General features: G+C 32.6%; 3 protein-coding genes and 1 non-coding gene across 5 annotated transcripts; 2 read left to right on the top strand and 2 right to left on the bottom strand.

The window, feature by feature from the left end:
* The first annotated feature begins 685 nt into the window (after positions 1-685).
* LOC145614599 (glutathione S-transferase 2-like) lies at positions 686-3,549 on the top strand. 2 transcript variants are annotated; one of them, XM_081669659.1, is made up of 9 exons: positions 686-970; positions 1,099-1,155; positions 1,783-1,868; positions 2,036-2,107; positions 2,294-2,347; positions 2,432-2,507; positions 2,690-2,755; positions 3,007-3,066; positions 3,296-3,549. In XM_081669659.1, exons 1-8 carry the CDS (start codon positions 862-864, stop codon positions 3,054-3,056), a joined length of 570 nt encoding a protein of 189 aa, XP_081525785.1. In that variant the 5' UTR covers positions 686-861; the 3' UTR covers positions 3,057-3,066; positions 3,296-3,549. The 2 variants fall into 2 exon arrangements, with proteins under 2 accessions (XP_081525785.1, XP_081525784.1); XM_081669658.1 differs by having other exon boundaries at positions 688-970; positions 2,690-2,751.
* A 264-nt stretch (positions 3,550-3,813) lies between these two features.
* On the top strand, positions 3,814-3,886 carry TRNAK-CUU (transfer RNA lysine (anticodon CUU)). The gene has a single exon. It is a non-coding gene; the product is annotated as a tRNA-Lys (tRNA).
* A 657-nt stretch (positions 3,887-4,543) lies between these two features.
* On the bottom strand, positions 4,544-6,029 carry LOC145615684 (putative nucleoredoxin 1-2). Its single transcript, XM_081670742.1, has 2 exons — positions 5,179-6,029; positions 4,544-5,135 (listed from the first exon to the last, which is right to left on the bottom strand). Exons 1-2 carry the CDS (start codon positions 6,027-6,029, stop codon positions 4,544-4,546), a joined length of 1,443 nt encoding a protein of 480 aa, XP_081526868.1.
* Positions 6,030-10,716: 4,687 nt separating this feature from the next.
* Positions 10,717-18,572, bottom strand: LOC145615155 (uncharacterized). The gene is made up of 10 exons (XM_081670228.1): positions 17,821-18,572; positions 17,616-17,721; positions 16,407-16,467; positions 16,019-16,314; positions 14,925-15,064; positions 13,934-14,008; positions 13,338-13,428; positions 12,726-12,929; positions 11,233-11,277; positions 10,717-11,045 (listed from the first exon to the last, which is right to left on the bottom strand). Exons 1-10 carry the CDS (start codon positions 18,031-18,033, stop codon positions 10,960-10,962), a joined length of 1,317 nt encoding a protein of 438 aa, XP_081526354.1. The 5' UTR covers positions 18,034-18,572; the 3' UTR covers positions 10,717-10,959.
* Between the last annotated feature and the right edge of the window lie 701 nt (positions 18,573-19,273).

Raw genomic sequence — 19,273 nt, 5'->3', positions numbered from 1 at the left:
AGTTTGATGAAAAAGAATTTTACATTTTAAAACAAACTATATCATTTCAAGCAAGCCCTTCAAAATCAAGGTATTCATAAAGAATTCATGCCATCATGAATTTCTTTAATTATCTGTAGTTGTACACAAACAAAGATAAATCTATTTTAGCTACTCATAATAAGTCAAATCTAAGGATTCTTTTAAAAATTTAAAAATAAATAAATTCTTGACTTATGTAAGGGTTTGTACTTTGTAGTTATCCCTAACAAAACAGGTGGGCATCTTTGCAGTAAAATACCTAACATTTGAATAAAATAATTGATCAAATCTCAAAGATCAGTCAAGAAAATCTCCATTACATATTCAATTTATTTTAAAGGTGCAAGAGAGTTTTAAAGATATTTCTCTCAAATAATATTCAATGTACATTTCAATACTCGTATAAGACAATTTTCGTAACATCTAATTACTTTGTATGATTGAAAAATTTCTAACATTGATAGTATGGAACAATTTCAGTGGGACGAAAGGGGTACTATATACCATGCTCTAAGTGATGCTCATGATGTTGTCTTTTAATTACCAACTAATATCATTATTGATTGTTGTCACATGTCACTTTTTTCAAAATTTGTCCATCTAACTGTATTTGTGTGATTAGTAGTTATCTTAGAATTGACAGTTGACTTTTACCAACACAATTGCAGAATTGCTACTCTTGCAACTTCCTTTAATTTACACACCCACTTTCTTTAATCTTTGAATGATCACAAAGTTTTGCAATTTTGCATCTAACATATACTTTTCTTTTCTTTTTATTACAGTAGTATATATTTTTTGGAATTTTATTGAAAATTTGTCAAATATTTTTCATCAAAGATGAAAGCTGCTGAATTACCTTTATCTTCAGCATCAACAAGTAGGGTGCTTTACTCTTTTTGGCTAAGTTCTTGTTCGTGGCGCGTTCGATTTGCTTTAAACTTAAAAGGTTTAATCTTTACTTTCCTCTGTTTTATTTTTTCTCCAACATTTTACTTAATTTGTATTTTCAACTTAGTCAATTTATGCAAAATTTGATTATAACTTTGGACTAATTTGAGCTTGATCAAGCTGTAGGGCTTCAATATGAGTATAAACCAGTTGATCTTATCAAAGGGGAGCAATTTAATCCAGGTGACTAAAACATGTTGTTTTGTCTTCATTCGATATTATCTGACCACTTAACTAATTTTTTTTAGGCTTCGTAAAATCTTATCCCTAAATAAAGCCAGTGTATTGCTCTCAATTTGGTCAATTAATTTGTTTTATGATACTGATTCTGCTGGTAAATTAATGAAAAAGATCAATTTTTAATAGCCATTTGTATACTGTATATTGAAGGGACTAGTTATTAATGGGATGTTAATAATTCACATTTGTAATGATGTTGGAAATTTTATTATGATTGTTTTCAATTAGTATCATCAATCTGAAAAATTGGAATCAAAATAATCTTGTGTTTTTAGTTGATTAATACTCCTGTGATTTTAATTTTTCATGGTTTTTTCTAATTGAGAAATTTTGTTGACACAATTATTTTTCCCCTATGAATCATTTGAGTCTGACTGTTAACATAAATGCTTGCTTAGCTGCTCTATAATAATCTCAACAATCTATTATCACCTTAGGTTCACGAGCTAAATTGTAATTATTCGCGGTGTGTTTAATTTCCATCGAGTGTTGGTGTATCTATGTACGATTAGCAACGATTTGGATCACAGATAGTACAATCTTAACAATTACGATGTGACTTGCTTGTAGAATTTGAGAAGATCAACCCACTTCGTTATGTACCAGTTCTTGTTGATGACGGGGTTGTGGTTTCAGACTCGTTGGCTATCCTTATGGTCAGTAACTAGTTCATTCATTCTCTAGCTCGTGCAATACACGGGATGAATTGTGTTATTATACAAGCCAACATAGCCGGCTTAGCTTAATCACAAATTTTATTCAACAATAACATTATTATGGCTTGTTCATTGATTATTGTCTGTGTTTGTCATCTTTTGTTTAGTACCTAGAAGATAAGTATCCTCATAATCAACTTTTGCCGGCTGATCCTTGTAGACGAGCTCTCAACCTTCAGGTGAGATCCTGATTACTAGCGCCTTTTGAGTTTCCATTACAATTTGAAAGGAATGTTGATTGAATTACAACAAGATTCAGGAAAATTAAACTTTGATTTTAGCTCTCATATAGTTTTCACTGTAATTTACTTCTGTGTTTACAGAAGTGATCTGGTATTAACATTTTAAGCTTATGTCTGCCATAGGCTGCAAGTATTGTCAGCTGCAGCATGCAACCACTTCACATGAAATCAGTGCTGGTATGTTTCGTTTCATGTCTCTGCATTACGTGTTCTACGATACACTACATATTAACTAGTTGTTGGGACTGATATCCTTCATAGGAGGATATTGAGAAGAAAGTTGGTCGAGAGGAGAGTATAACATGGTCTCAAACTGTTATCGAAAAGGGTTTCTCTGGTAAGTAGTGCTCTTTTCCTTATATGCTTTGCTGATCAATTTGTTTGGTTAAGTTTTTGCATATGGAAAAACAAATATTGCATCTACAAGACTACAACTGTCTCTCAGCGCGATTCATTGTATGTTGTTTTACTAAGATACTGGAACAGAAGTGATAATACACGCTGTATATATTCTTGCAGCTCTTGAAAAGTTACTAAAAGATTTTGCTGGAAGATATTCTACCGGAGATGAAGTATCCGTGGTTTGTATAGTATCAAAATTTTCAAAGACCTTAATCTTAAACCTTATATTATCTATGCAAATAACATACTGCAATCAGATATAAGAGGGTTAAAACATCATATTTAATCAAATGATTTGTATGATATGTAACAGGAGGTTTCCTGTAGCTGTATAACTTGTAATGTAACAATTATTCAGTGACTAATAAAACGTACAAGTTTATCAAAATGAGGTATATATGCACTGACATTGTTTCGTCTTTACTTTATTTCAGGCAGATGTATTTCTGGCACCACAGATTTCTATAGCAAAGAACAGATTTAAGACTGATATGGTAATTTTCTTCTATTTCCTTTATTCTTACAGAGTATTTCACACCCGTATCAACCTATAATCCCTTCATGTGTCATACTTCTCCAGTTCTCCTAAAGATCGAGGACGATACATAACTCACTAAACTCTGAGTGTAGAACTGTTTAATATAGTAGCAACAATCAATCTAGGCAATGCACTTATTAGGCAGTGTAATGCTCACATTTTTATGAGTTATTTTGCTTGTGCAGTCGAAGTATCCTATATTGAGCAGAGTGTATGAATCATGTGAAGCAATGCCGGAATTTCAAGCCTCTATACCTGAAAGACAACCAGATGCAAAGTGAAGAGTCCTTCACCAATGTGATTAAACAATAAAGGTTTTTGGAGTTAAATATGTCCCGGTGTAACTTTGTAAAATTGGTGCTTAAAATCAAATGTTAAATCATTCACCAACAAGTTTTAACTTTATTTTGTATCAAATTTTAAAGCTCCTTTTACTTAAGGACTTTGTGCGATTGACCACCCTGCACATGCTCAAAACCACCCCTAATGCTCGAGATAGCTAGTACCATCTGGGCCTCTAATATGAAAATAGTTGAACAAATACGATCTTTGATATGTTTTTTGCAAAGAATGGTGCAGTATTTATATGCTACTCAACTGTTTATGTAATTGTACATACTTTGACAAGTATGAATTAAAGCGTTGACCATATGTTTGCTAATATATAAACTATTTAAATATAGCATTGATATTGTTACCAAAAGCCCGTCTAGCTCAGTTGGTAGAGCGCAAGGCTCTTAACCTTGTGGTCGTGGGTTCGAGCCCCACGGTGGGCGACTGGGCGACTTCTTTTTTTTAAAAAAAATTATTTATTTATTTGAGAAAACGCAAGAAGTAAATAGTTATTTATGCTTCAGTCATACAATGCCAAAAAGATGGTATGGGAAAGAAGGGTGAAGTAGTTTTGGTTTGCTCAAATTTCTAGGATGTGTCCTTCAGCCGTATCTTGTAGAGTTTGTTGAAAATAGTGTAATATTCAGTTGTAATCTACTTCTGTGTTTATATCAGTTTGTGAGAAATATGCTATTAGTTTACATATTGTTACTAGTGTATAATTTTCTATGATTTGATTGATTAATTATTTCTTGAGACATTTCAGGAAACCAACCTAGACCAGTTGGAAAAAGGACGCCTTACATTCCTTTGAGATATACTTATGATACAGATAGCATAGGAGGGTATATATCCCCAGCTCGGTAGGGGCCGAAGCCAAAGTAATGTACACACAACGGGCGCATTCTCACAATTAGTTAACATAAAGGAAAATATGATAAAAGCAGTAGCTATTTTATTATAAATAAATAAATCACAGTACACAAAATAACACGGAACAATTGATAATATGAAACGAAGGGAGTACTTTATTACGGAGTATGATTTAATTTAAAGATACCAACCTAACTATGAAAAACAAACTAAACTATTATGGTTATTCAAAAACACCCATTACTAAATCTATCCATGTATTCTTCCAAAACACAATCGTAGACATCATTTGGAAGATAAGCATTGCCCCTTCTTCTTGGCCAATACCTTGACAAAAATGAAGCCACGGAACGAATCCGGCCATCTTCTCCAAACGCAATGTATGGAAATTCCTTAGAACTTAAACCCTTAAGAGTTATTTCCTTTAATATAGTCTGTTTCCGAACAGGATCAGGTGGGCATATCAACCATGGCATACTGGTATCTAGATTATCAGTGAATATAAGTTTTCTTATTTTTCTAGACTTTTCAAGGGAAACAACAACTAGGACAATATCATGGCGCCCATAAAACTCATTATCACAACACCAATCTCTGAGCTCCTGTTGCAAATCAGGAGGGGATGTAACAAAATCGACAAGACATAGGATGACTTTCTTGCCACGAATCGCCTTTTTCATATGCACACGTTCACCTGTTGGGGTAACAAGGAAATCGTCTGCCTTACACAATAAGAGTGATTCCAAGGTTAGAGAGCGAAGCCTTGCAGTCTGTTCCTGGGCAAGGGGTTGAGCAGCATAGGGATATAGATCTTCTTCACTATGTTTGATAGCTACGGCTGCCCTAGGTTCCAAAAATTTACCTTGAGGACCCAACTATGATCAACTGCTCATATGCACCACACCCATCATCGAAACATTCATAAAGCCGCCACAGCCTGCGGGTGGTGGAGTCATCAAAGGGCAGCACCCACCAAGATGAAATGCCTTTCTCACTTAAATAAGCATTGACAGCATCCTGGAAATGTTGTGGGTCGTCTGAGACCGGGTTGTAAACAAGCACTACCATTAATTCACGGTTCTTATCTTCACATTCATTACATATATAATCAATGTCATTAAACATAGATCCGTCCCAGAATAAATACAAACAGACAAGCTTCTGTTTGAGATCAGAAACAGAGATGAAGTGCGTATTCTGAATGTTGTAAAGGCGATACGAGGGGTCAAGTCCTAAGAGCTTCTCAAGGAGAACTGGTCTAATATCACGCAAATCCTCACTTCTCCGTTCAATCTTCGAAAGGTGCCTGCAAGTGAAGGGAAAACACTCAGCTCCAAATTCAACAAGGAAGCTACATTCAACTTGCAAAACGGAACCATCGGGAGCGACTACAACAGCTTCAGGAAGCCAATAGTTGTTGATAATTAGGGGAATAGCTAGGCAAGGGCAGGGGAAGGCGGATAAAAAGGTGTTGAGGTAATCGTTATTATAATTATGAGGGTTGAAATTGGCAACAATCAACAACTGAAAATTGGGCCAAGAAGAGCAGGCATTCTTAAGCGCCCAGCAAAGTTTACCTTCTTCGGATTGATTCTCAATTGGAAGAACGTCCAACATTAGGATGAGCACAGTTTTGCCTTCAAAATCAACATCATAAAACCTAATTTTATCACCATTCTTGTCAACAAAATAACCACCACCACCACCATTCATGGTATTCAACAAATCAACTACATTAACTCTTCTGCCTTGGCTTATTATGGCATCAAGATTGCTAGTATCGAATTCAAACCTCTTTGAGGGGTTAATACAGCATAAATCGGATGAATTGGAAAGTGTTCGAGGTCGTTTTGACGAATTTGAGATTGATGATTCGATTGAAGTTATAGATAATTTGGAATTTGAATTTGGATTTGGATTTAATTTTGGTTTTCGTTTTCCTTTCGATCTTGTTCTCACTTTCGGAAATCTTATAATTGGTAGAGGGATCTCTTGGTATACATGCAAAACTATCTTCTGAATTATCTTCTGAATCGGTTGAATCGTACTTCGGAAAATCCAAGGAACAACAATAAGGAAACAATGTCCAATCTTCCATGCCTAAACCCTAAATAAGTAAATTTCAGATTAATTTTTCAGGAGAAAAAAATTTGGGGATAAAAACCCAATATTTGAAATTGGGGATGTAAAAGGGAGGGGAGAGAGACGAGTCAGACGACTGATGAATGAAAGAGGGAGAATATGAAAATTAGTACTCCTAATATATTTATAGAAAAGGAATATTAAGGCAATAAATACTGTATATAAGTATATTGAATAGAAAAGGAATATTTCCCTCAAATAAAAAAAAAAAATAAAATAACTTAACTTAAAGCAAGTGGGGTAGCTTGTAAATGCAAGGTGAAAAATTTACCTAAAAAGGAAACGTGTCAACTAAAAAGAAACTTGCTAAAATGGAATACGTGTCAACTAAAAAGAAACGGAGGTAGTATACAAAGTATAAAAGTACCTGTCAAAAAAAAAAAAGTTAGGTTGTGAAGAATAAATAAAGTTCCTGAGCTTGATCACTTTGGCGGAAATTGACCTTATATAATGATTTTCGCAGCTTGGTTTCAAAAAAAAAAAAAAAAAAAAAGTCCTGAGTTTGAGTTTGTGAAGAATCCTTCAATGATGACGGTGAAGATAAATAATTTCATAGGACTAAAATTTTGTTGTGGGTAATTTGATTCTGAAATCTTTTGATGGATTTGGAATAGTTAAAGCTTTTCCCCAATTTGATTCTGATCATTATTTGGGCTTCATTTTGAATTATATATAATTGATGCATGCATGAAAGCCTGAAAGGGAAAGATTTTAAGCTGATTTTAGCTCATCAGCTAAAAGCATAGAAAAAGGTAGAGTGTGTAAATTAGAGGAGAGATCAAATGGTAAAAACATATATTTAATTTATTTTAACTCAACAATTAAAAAAATAAAAGGTCACAAAAGGTGCAGATATACTAGAAATTGCGTTTTCTCCAAAAAAAAAAAAAAAAAAAAAAAAAAAAAACGAGATTGTGTTTTCTCAAAAAAAAAAAAAAAAAAGAAGACGACATTGCGTTTTCAAAAAAAAAAAACATAGCCCACCGTGAATAGTGCCAAAAGTCCTAATGAATGACTTAAAAAAATAGAAGAAGTATCATACATTAATTCCTCTGTTTTTTTATACGTAGTTGCAATAATTTGACTTTTACACTATTCACGTGTTTAACTTTGACTAGTTTTAACGATTTATACTTAAGTAAGAATATAGTCATGTGAGATCTTGTTAGATTCGTATTGATTTATATAATTTTAATATGAAATGTTTATAATTATTACATACATCGACAAGCGTGAAAAAAAAAGTGTTGTAACTACAAAAAACAAGAAGAAGTATAATATATAGAGTGTCAGAAAAACAATGCAAGAATAAAATAATGAAATTTAAAATAAAAAAATGGAAGAAATGCTTCGTATCATATGATGTCAAACTTCAGACATTTATTTTAGCAAGTTTAAGTCTCCTTTAACATAATCATATCATTACTTATATTACCTTAATTACCATTACTTAAAATGTCATAAAAATATACTTTGTAACAAAAACAAATAAACAATTAGAAACATATTTAGGGTCTATTCTCACACGTTAAAATTCAGTTCAGTTCAGTTTAGTTCAGCTTCCAATTTCCTTCTCTTATAAAATATTCAGTTCAGTTCAGCTGAGTTCAAACAATGAGAACTAGTCCTTAGTAAACGTTGTAAATATCTAGCTAAACTTGAATTTGTTAAAATGTCGACATATCTCACCGACTTTTAGACACGCTCAAAGCTCAACTATATATTAGAACAAGATATAGCTGAAAATTATCGGAGGAGTATTGTAAGAAGAGAATCCCTATTGCTGCCGGCTGCGGATCACCACCGACGAAGTCGACACCGCAACTTATCATTATGCCTATTTTTCTCAGGTATGACTTTCTTTGACTTTAATTTTTTTTGACTTCAATTTAATTTGCCCTAATTACTAAACCCTAACATGTATGTGTGCACCTTTATGCAATGATCAGATGCCATTTTAAAATTCCATTTATCATTGTTCTCCATTTTCAACTTCCATTCTCGTCTAGGTTTTCTTGCTAATAGTTTTTTTGTTTGTGAGTGTTTTATTACTCTGAACCTGAGTTTAAAAGTCACGTCGCATCGTTAAAATCTTGACTTTTTCCTACAAAAATGTCAAATCCCATACTTTCACACCCATATTGAAGTAAAATCTAAATTTGTATTTATGTAATTAATTAATATAGTAATAATACCTGCCAATTCAGGTTTCTATTTAGGGCACGGTGTCCAAAATCTCGTCAAGCACTTCCAGATCCATAGTTTAGGATTACAATGACGGTATGTCGTCTTTTATTTATTAATTATATGAATTAATAATTTTATTATTATTAATTGCTAATTACATATTATTAATTGATAATCAGGTCGGTTGGGCTCATTATCTGAAGTCAATAAAAAAATATTATTAATTGTTTTAACTTTATGATAATTTTTTTTATCTAGGATTTGTTCGATAATCTTTATAAGAATATTCCTTATTACAATGATTTCAAATCACGTTAAGCATCAATAGAAAAACTCATGAAATGAAGAAATACTACATTGTCCGCACGACAACATTTCGAGACTAATATAATTTGTTAGTTATAAGATTGATTTTATATACTATGTAATTTGTTAATTCGTAATTATTTCACGTAATTTATTATTACACATATATTATGTTTTTCGATATACCCATCTATAGTCGTCTCTAATGCCAAAGATAACCAACTTGGTATTGAACGCGTGTAATTGTATCACTTTTTTTTAAAAAAAAAAGCATATTTTTTTAATATATATTTTAGCAAGTTTAGACATTTATTTTAGCACGTTCAACTCTCTTTTGGCATAATCAAATCATTATTTACCTTAATTAAAACAACTTAAAATATCATTAAAATATAGAATACAGTTGTAAACAAATAAACAATTTATAACATCTTTAGTTGAGCGTTTAAAAACATATCTAAACTTGTAATATAGGACAACATAACTGAACAACTGGAGTCATTGTAAGAAAATTGTCCATTAATCGCACGAAACCCTTTCGAAAGTTACACATTTGAGTGAGATTCTAGCAAACATCATCATTTCAGCTCACCTTATATTTACAGGATTTTTAATATTGATTCATAATAATACGAATATAATAAGATTCAATTTAATAATTTTTTTTTTCCTTATATATATACACACAATTAGACATGGTCATAATTGTAAAACTTTGATCTTGTGAATAGTAAATAAGTAAAACTTAATAAAATCAAGGTAAAAATTCTCTGAGTAGAACTTTCGAAAACAAAGATAGTAATTAAATTGAACAATATATCTCATAGTAAAGCCTAACAACAATGATGCTTTTCTAACCATTAGTCAGTGGCGGAACCAGAAAATTTATATAGAGGGGGCCATAGTGATAAATTCTTGGTGTACCTTTTAACCGTATATTTTAAAAGTTGGAATGTTAAAGACAAAAATAGAAAGATCATATGCAATTCGCAAGGAAAAATGAAAATAAAAAGAAAGATAAGAACATGAGGACAAAATGGATTAATGTTTTGTTTAAATCAAAAGAAATCAATGTAAATGTTCACTGCTCAACAAAAAGTATCCAAACTATTTTAACCCAAAGTAAACCAACTTTGCCAAGTTTACCACCACATTATTATACTTAACAATTAATAGATTTTATCATTCACAGCCACCCCCTATATTAGCCAACAAGAGAAATATATCAGCCAACAAAAGATGTTTATCAACCACCCGAAGAAACACATCAGCCAACAAATGAAACATATCAGCAAACAAAAGCAATAAGTTAGCCAACAAAACAAATATATCAGCCAACAAAAGGAAACATATAAATATACATATCAGCCAACAAAATAAATATATCAGCCAACTAAAGATACATATAAGCCAGATGATGTTTGATATGAGCCAACAAAAGAAAAAAAATATATCAGCCAATACAAAAATCATATCAGATAACAAATGAAACATACTTCGTATTAGCCAAGTCAGCCGCACAGAAATTTACGTGCAGGCATTTGCACGCAAAAGCTTCTCTTATACAAACGGTTTTTAAAAGTTTAGCTCATCTTATATTTGCACAAAATTTAATATTGATTCATAATAATACAAATGAACGAATCTAATAAGATTCAATTTGATAATATATTTTTCTTATACATAAACAATTAGACATGGTCAGAATATTAAAACTTTGATCTTGTGAATAATAAATAGGTAAAACTTAAGAAAAACAAGGTAATAATAAGAAAATCCTATAAAATCCCACATTTTTATCGTATATCAAAGTTATTATATTTTGAACACATGATTAGTAAGCGAGTTGAATATGTAAAAACGAACAATATATCTCATAATAAAGCCTAACAACTAATTACAATAACAAATTAACAATTGTTATAATACCGTTTGATCAATTGTTATAATACTTTGTAAAACTACAAAATCGCAGAATTTTTGAAGAAACGTCAATTATGTGACTTATTCATGATGAAGGAATGGAGGGTGCCAACCATAATTTAACTTTCTTGTCAACTCCAGATGACCCCAAAATGAAGGATTTAGTATTCCCTGAAAAAAGAGGAAGAAGGGAATTAATTCCAAGAACCAAATTCTCTAAAAAAAAAAAAAAAAAAAAAAGAAAAAGAAGGGAATTAATTCCAAGAACCAAACATCATCCTCAACATAACTAACACAGTTAGCTACTCTAGTGATTGTTGAAATGGAATTAAAAAAGAATTTACATTATAAAACATACCAACAGGAAGGGTCTTGGGTGCCCAAGTAATCCATGTAATATCACCTGCATGAAAGATTCTCATAAATGAAGTTCATAAAGGCGCGCAATCAAAAAGATGAAAGAAAACTTAATCATGTGATCACTGGACACTCGAACACATAGATAAGAAAAGAAAAAGAAGATTGGAGACACAAAGCACAAGTAGGGTGGATCAGGAAAGTAGGCAAAGAATACAATCAAAACTGACTACGAACAAAAAACATAGATTGCTGGAACCTACATTGAAGAAAGTAAACAAAAAAAAGTGTATATTACACATTTACACCGCCACCAAACTCTTTAACTCCAACAAGACCATGGCAAGGCGCGCGTGAAAGTAGAACAACACTAGAATATATTAATAACATCACCCTCCTTGAGCAGAATACAATAACAACAATTTGCACAAGTGGGATTAGCGTTAAGAAACTATACATGAACAAGTGGGGCAATGGGACATCCAACTTATAATACATGAGAATTAAGATCCTTAGCCAGCTGTAGTGAGACTATACGATGGGAAGGGATATATATTTTTCCAAATGTAAAACTAATAAGATTCTCAATGAAGTATCTCAAGAGACAAGTGAAGAGAGTTGCATATAGCTTATGGACAAGAAAAAGAGCACAAGGGTAAGTAGCTTCAGAAGTGCTATAGACATACGTCCAAGGATATTTTTACCTTGTATACAAGCTATTTAAGAATGCTATGCAAAGATACATAGCATTTTGCTACTAATTAGCTAAAGTATTTGTCACACAATACAACTATAAAATGAACATAAAGTAATCCTAAATCCCTACATGTACCGCAAAAGCATATATGAGGAACAAGAGTTGAAAACCTAAGAATCTATTACACCAAATAAAAGGGAACTAACCAAGCAAAATAATGAGTCAATGGAGCAAGGGCAAGTGGACAAGCAAAACAAGTCATTGATGTCTACAAATAGAAAAACTAAAAAGGAATGGGGCAAAGGCAAGTTTACTTAAATAAGGAATTCACGTCCTTAAATAATGAGTCAATAAAGATAGCCAAGTCATCTTCCAGGAAAATCCAGTGGGTACACGGCAGCAGAATCTCTTAACTTTTGATGGAATCCCAATAAAACTTTATAATGAATTATTTTAGAGACTAGGTTCAGAATTCCCAAAATCAAATGCATGTACTTCGTATTAGACAATGGATGAGTAGCAAGATGGCTTTCACTATTCAAAAGTAATGATGATCTAAAATAACAAGGAACATATAGTAAGCATTCATTTGAGCAGCAAAAGAAACTTGTAGGTTTATGTAGACTTGGAAGTTGGAATATATGACCATATAAAATATTGTCCACTTAAATCGCTGTTTTAAGACATGAACATCAACAGTCATATGATATACGAAGTAAATTTCATATTTCAATGAAAGAAATTCTCATACAATACTTTTGCGTAACCTGCATCTCTCCCATGAAGAAAGGACTTACCGTCATGAGCATTCTCAGCAGTATCCAAAACCTTTCCAGTCTCAGAACATAGCCATTGCAATGTGGAACCATGAGTAGCAGCAAGTATCTTTCCATCGGGAGATAAACTAAGATGAACATAATGCAAAGTTGCTCCTTTTGAATCATGAAGAGGAATTGGAAATCCTCTTAGAATCTTGGGGTCCTCATCCATATGATAGCGAACTGCAATAACAGAAAATATTATTGAGTCCAATGAAAACAAGTAGCAGGACTATAAATTAAAAATTAGATAAAAAATCTATTCTTATATTCTTGCCTCAAAAATTAAGTCCATCCATCACACTAAATTTTATCATTCACAAACTTTGAATTACTTTATTCACAGTACACATCACATATTTATGTTTCTTTATTTTCGTGTCCACAGAATTTAAACTAAATTAAATTCACTGTAAATTTGAAATGGCACATTGGACTGTAGTGGTCTAGTGGATAACTTGTTCCAGCTCATTACAAAGCAAAAAGGTACAATCCTCACATGAATTAAAGTAGATGGTTTTACTAGTGATCAAATATGCTATCTTAAAATCTACGTGATTAACCATGATTCGGAGAAAGGAAAACACATACCACTAATATTCCATACTTTTAAGGTGCCATCCTTGGATGCAGTTATAATTTGATCTGAGTTTGCTGTAAAGCATAGGCAGGTAACTGCACTCTGTGAACATAAAAGATGTAAGAAAGTAAGCAAAAGGACACAGTTGATTCATGTATGAAATACAGCAAATGATTGTTATTTGCTAATGAGAATTGCATAAACAATTTTTTTTTTTTTTTTTTTTTTTTTTTTTTTTTTTTTTTTTTTTTAAAAAAAAAAAAGTACTCCCAATAACCAATGATTGCTAATGAGAATTGCATAAACAAATAAAAGATTTTAGCCAATACATGGTTATGGTTCATGACATATACGGGACTATATCTCCAAAGCCTTTCAACAGAAAGTAATTTTAACAGATGAAAGTTGGACACTTTAAGCACCATGAATAACTGAATAATAATATCTACACAATGGACTCATGTGTAATTTCCCAAAAATATGCATGTAATTACTAATTAGAAAATATCCAACTCAATTGGCCCAGTAAACTTTAATGCAAAGGATATACAATATAATCAGTAAAGTAATGTAAACAATGAGTATGAAAGGAAAGATGATGAGTAACCTTGTGTCCCTTGAGTTGCATAGCCTTGTTAACCTCCTTAACAAAACCATCCTTTGAGTAAATAATTTCCCAAATCTGCAGAAAAAATTCAAATAGATTCTTAGACAAAAACCTCGGAAAGTGGAGCTTGAGATCAGGCAAATTAGACCAGAAACTAAATAATGCCAAAGTGCAATAAAAGTAAACAGAATAGATAGCACCATAATAGAAGGAAAAAAAAAAAAAAAGGTGCAATTTTAGCATTGCGAAAGTACTATGAACCCCCCATATCTCTTTGCATAATGCAACTGCTACATAAGACCATTGAATCAAATTTTAGAATAAAGAAAATGATGTACAAAACAAGTGAATGAGTGCCAAGGTGCCAACTAACTATACATATACATATACATGTTAGTGCCTGTAGAGAGCACAAATATTTGTAATACAAGTCAATATGGGGGCACATAATTATTACTTGTTAAATATTTTTTAAAAAAACAGGAAAACACCATCGTATTTGAATTAGCAGTCGTGGCTTTGCGTTACAAAATTACAACTTGCTTCACGGCCATCCCGGTATAAAACAATTCTTTAAGATTATTAAACAATTCTTTAATTATAGCTTAAGAAAACCTTTTGCATTATAGAAATAAGAAGTATACAATACATCTCTTGATCTATAGTCACTAAAAAACAAGTACAATATTTCTTATATGTAAATTTTAATTGTGTCAATACACTAAATGTTTTAAAAATGGGTTATGATGGCTAATTTAGAAGGGTAACGGTCTACAATAAATGTTGAGTGCATTTAAAATACAGATGACAGAACAACCTAATTTTAATGCAATACTTATATAGCAGAAAGTAAGCAAGACAAACTGCTGCTTCTGACCCTATGAAGGGGAAACATAAAAGTGCATTAACCTACAAATGCTAGTACAATGATAATTATCAATGGAAGTCGCATAATGCTATTATGCATTAGGCATATTAATAAACCACACACCTTCACATCAGCAGTAAATGCTGCAGCTGCCATAAAACGTCCATTTGGTGATAATGAAGCCATGTGGTTTTTAAGTTGATTGGTATCAACTGTTCCCAATAGCTTTCCGGATTTTCCATGCCAAAGCTTAATCTCAGTTGCTGAAAACATGCATTGAGGAGGAGTTAGTTCCTCTGGTTCCTCTATAACAGAAAGAAATTCAATAAAAAAAACAAAAAGAATTTATTCCCAAGACAATCAGAGGGAGAGGGACCTAGATGAAGACCAGCTCTAGTCATAACCTTGATAAACAGAATAATTGCAGAAGATGAAGAAAAGAAAAGTAGAGCAATAAGGAGAATTCAGTAATAAATAAGAGTTACAGCACAAACTTTTAAGCACTTCAGCTAATCAAAACGAGTTTACCCTAGTTACATTACAGACACACACACACGCACAAGCTTCCTAGTTTTTCAACATGTTCTAAAACACTGGAGTTTCTGTTCTTCTTAACAAAATTCTAGTGTGGGACTGACAGTTCACCAAAGTTTTTTTTTTTTTTAATCACTGTTTCTTCTTAACCATATAATGAACACAAATCTTGGACTGGTGGCACAATCACATTACAAGGTTTATCAATGAGATTAAAATCATTGAATCTTTAAAAGAGCAGCAATGTATCTCTAACCAATAAAGTTAGAGAGCTAGAGATTTTTAAGAGGTTTTAATTTGTTGCTTCGCTTGCTTGCATTACTATCTTAACAACAACCTAAACCAAAGCCTTATTCCCAAAAGGATGGGTTGGCAAGAATCATATCCACATCACTTCATATTGAGGTATCCATAGATATTAAAAAGATTTACAATTTTATTACACACGATACTATCATAGCTTGTCATGTTTCTAAATTTATTAATTCTCATCATCAAAAGAGCTTATACTGCATACCTTTGAACAACCTCTCAACCAGTCTAGACAGGGTACTTAGGAATAAGACATCTTTACCTTCACACACCTCATTATACGAGTAGTAATTAAAGCAATAGTATTTTTTATCGATAATCAGGGCACGTGATGATATGGTTAAATTATAACATCAACATCAGATATATACCTTCTGAGCAGGTAGCTATAACAGTGCTTCCATCAGCACTGCCATATCTAGCATTAGCCCCAAAAATATTCAATATTGCGTTTTTGTCATGGATTTTGTGATGTTCCCATTTGATTTCAGGAAGAGGAAGCTTCGCTTGTTGTTTACTTTCACTCGAAGGTTTAGCATTCTCTTCTGCGTACATATAAATTGAAGATCCCAAAAGATTTTGAGTAGCTACTACGATTGATGAATCATCCTCTAAGAAAGCAACAGCAATTGGATGGTTTCCAGCTGGCACGTTAATACGCAAGAATCTGCATGAAAAAAAAATATTACCAACTTCAAGCCCCCACAATAATCTTTATAGAAACCATCTGGGGATAAAAAATAATTTATGGACACATACTTGAAACTTTTATTTGAAATATCATCCAGCCTAAAAACTCGGACCACACCATCTGCACAAGCTGCAGAAGAACAAACGAAATCAAACATTGCCAAAACTGATTTATTTTCTTTTATAAACTTCGTAAGATCACAGCCATTGCACGCAAGTGGAACACTCAATTCTTACTCTACTAGTCATATGAATAGGGAAAATTGGGAATAACCATGAGGTAATAGATGGAATTTGAAAATGGCGACAATTTAAGATGACTTTCCAAATTCTAGTTTTAGGCTTATTTAAATAAGAGTGTGAAATTGAGCATAATCCATTCCAAATTATCCCCAAACAGCTCAATGAGCCAAATTCAGCATTTGAAATGAAATGCTGATTCCCTAACAGGACATAATAGATTTGTAGGTATGTTATTATGCTTAATATTGACAAATTAAACGAATACTTAAGGAGAGGAACTGTCCAACAGAAACACTAGAAAAACTATATGTGAAGATTAATGAAGGTTAATTCACAAAGAGCAGAGGGAAACCAAGCAGGGCTAACTAAAAGAAGTTAAGAGTACGGGGAACATAAAAGAGGAGTAAGCAATACATTAATCATGGTCTACTTTCCTATTTATAGTGATGAAGCTTGAATTGCAAACAACAAATAAGGGCACAACCATATACTTAAAATAAGGGTTAACAGGGAAAGACATGTCATTTCACAGCCTTAAGGAGCATTACATGGGCACTACAACACAAATGAATTTTATAATCCCGAAGCTGAATCAGTATCTAATTAAGCTGTATCAGTATCTAAGTAAGCTTAATGAAATGTCGAACAAATAGAAACACAATTAACAATCTCAATGCTAGAAGATATCAGAATTCCTTCCATCTCTAAGTATAATTGTACAGCAAAAAAAAAAACAAACTTTCAGCAAATTGTTTACATGCACTAATTATGAATATATGTTCCTAAAAAGTTCTTTACATCATCAATTTGCATTATCATTATCCAAACACATAATTCATCAACAATAAAACTGCAATTAGTAACCAATGCTACTAAAACTGCACAATATCCAAACCGTAATCCACAACTATTCGAGTTCAATGCAATCCAATATCCAACACATGAAACTCTCAAGAAAAACATCAAGCAAATCAAAGTAAAAACCAAAATCATTCAAGAGATAAAAAAAATCAAAGTTTAAGAATCAATTATAACCTGTGACCAAATTTTTTCCGTCTGATGAAAAACACAGACCGCCAACCGAATCACCATGACCTTTCAACGTGTTCAAATCCAATGGATGATGCTTCTTGTTTTGCTCCTGCACAAATTCAATCACATTTCTGAATCAAACAACATACAATCGAACTAATGCAAAATCAAACAACACCAAATAAAATCAAAATAACCTAGAAATTACCTTATCAGAAGCATGAGAATGATGCTTAAATTGAGATTTTTTGGAAGCAGTAGGTTTGGAAGGCTTCTTAGAAATCGCATCATTAACAGGCTCGCCTTTCGCAAGTGATTCAACTTCGGATTTCTGCTTCCTGAAATAATTTCCGAAGATGAGAAACGAGATGATTGCTCCGAGAATCAATGATAGGAGTATGATCGGAAGTAAGGGATCCATATTTCCCGGCGAAAGTTCGTCGGAAAAGGCAGAAGATCGCCGGCGAAAAACCCTAACTCGCCGGAATGTTTGAGTGTTGGTTTAATTGAAGGTCGGAAAAATGATAAAAATGGCGGTGAGTTCGTCGATTTAAGCGTTACACTGGTATGGTGTCGTGGCGCAATTTCTACCCTACTCCTGGAGTACTGTGAGCATGATACTCCAGGGGTCAAACGATGTCGTTCTATTATCTATCCCTACCTTCTTCTCTGTTTCCCCCTTTTTCTTCTTGCTATACTTTGTTTCCTGTATTTTTTTTTTCAATTTCAGTGAATTTCTTCATCCCTGATTTCCTCTTTTTCTTCCTGCTATTCTTTCTTTCCTCTATTTTCTTTCAATTTCTGTGAATTCAATCAATTTTTTTCTTTCAATTGCAATTTTTGAAAAATAAAATTGGCACTAATTTAAAATAGAATAACATAAGATATGATTTATTTGAATATCACATGTTTAGAACAAAATAACAATAGACTTTAAATAGAATAACATCAATTTGTGTACAAAGTAACACAATGTTTAACCTAAAATATAAGGGGAGTACTAAATGCAGGTGACGTTTTGCCTAAATGCAGAATAAAATAATTTTTTATAAAATATTATATTCCAATTTTACCCTTGGTAAATTTAAACCCTTCCACTCCTAACTACTTCCAATTCGTATATAATCATCCCTATAATCTACCATCTAATTGCAAACAAATCAAATTGTAGCGTATTTAACTTTTTACATGTTTGATATCTAATTTTGTATGGATTCTAAGATATGTATATTTTGTGCTAGTTTTTTTCCCGCAAAATCTTATCACTCGATGAACAGTTGCACAACTATTTCCAACTTATACGAGATATTTATGGGGATTAACACAAAGTACTGGCCGGTTCGAATTTCCGTGGCCACAGTGGGGTACCGGTTCGATTTTCCGAAGCCTCATAGGGGGTACCGGTTCAAAGTTCCGAGGCCTCATAGGGGGTACCGGTTTGAACTTCCGGGGCCTAATGGGGGGTACCGGTTCCAAATTCCGAGGCCTAGTCAATCAAAAACGTATGTCTGCGAAATGAATTCATGATGTCAGACTACATGAGATCAAGTCAATTCTTGACATTAGCTACTACACAGTACATACTTCAAATTCATATTAAGATATTAAATTATGTTCTAATATATTCAAATTTGTTTTAAAAATCATGGCACTTACTTCCG

The sequence above is a fragment of the Chenopodium album genome, chromosome 25 (assembly GCF_948465745.1).
Source record: "Chenopodium album chromosome 25, dcCheAlbu1.1, whole genome shotgun sequence".
Taxonomy (NCBI): Eukaryota; Viridiplantae; Streptophyta; class Magnoliopsida; order Caryophyllales; family Amaranthaceae; genus Chenopodium; species Chenopodium album.
Note: the sequence above shows the minus strand (reverse complement) of the source record. Positions and strands in the feature narration are given on the sequence as shown.

Excerpts from the sequence above, each read along its gene's own strand:
- LOC145614599 (XM_081669658.1), top strand. The coding sequence starts at position 862 with ATGAAAGCTGCTGAATTACCTTTATCTTCAGCATCAACAAGTAGGGTG. Across the intron at positions 2,348-2,431 it reads TTCACATGAAATCAGTGCTG|GAGGATATTGAGAAGAAAGT; the intron begins GTATGTTTCGTT and ends TATCCTTCATAG. Across the intron at positions 2,508-2,689 it reads TATCGAAAAGGGTTTCTCTG|CTCTTGAAAAGTTACTAAAA; the intron begins GTAAGTAGTGCT and ends ATATTCTTGCAG.
- LOC145615684 (XM_081670742.1), bottom strand. The coding sequence starts at position 6,029 with ATGAATGGTGGTGGTGGTGGTTATTTTGTTGACAAGAATGGTGATAAA. Across the intron at positions 5,136-5,178 it reads ATCATAGTTGGGTCCTCAAG|TGAAGAAGATCTATATCCCT; the intron begins GTAAATTTTTGG and ends TATCAAACATAG.
- LOC145615155 (XM_081670228.1), bottom strand. The coding sequence starts at position 18,033 with ATGGATCCCTTACTTCCGATCATACTCCTATCATTGATTCTCGGAGCA. Across the intron at positions 16,315-16,406 it reads ATTTCAAATAAAAGTTTCAA|ATTCTTGCGTATTAACGTGC; the intron begins GTATGTGTCCAT and ends TTTTTCATGCAG. Across the intron at positions 12,930-13,337 it reads AAAAGTATGGAATATTAGTG|TTCGCTATCATATGGATGAG; the intron begins GTATGTGTTTTC and ends CTGTTATTGCAG.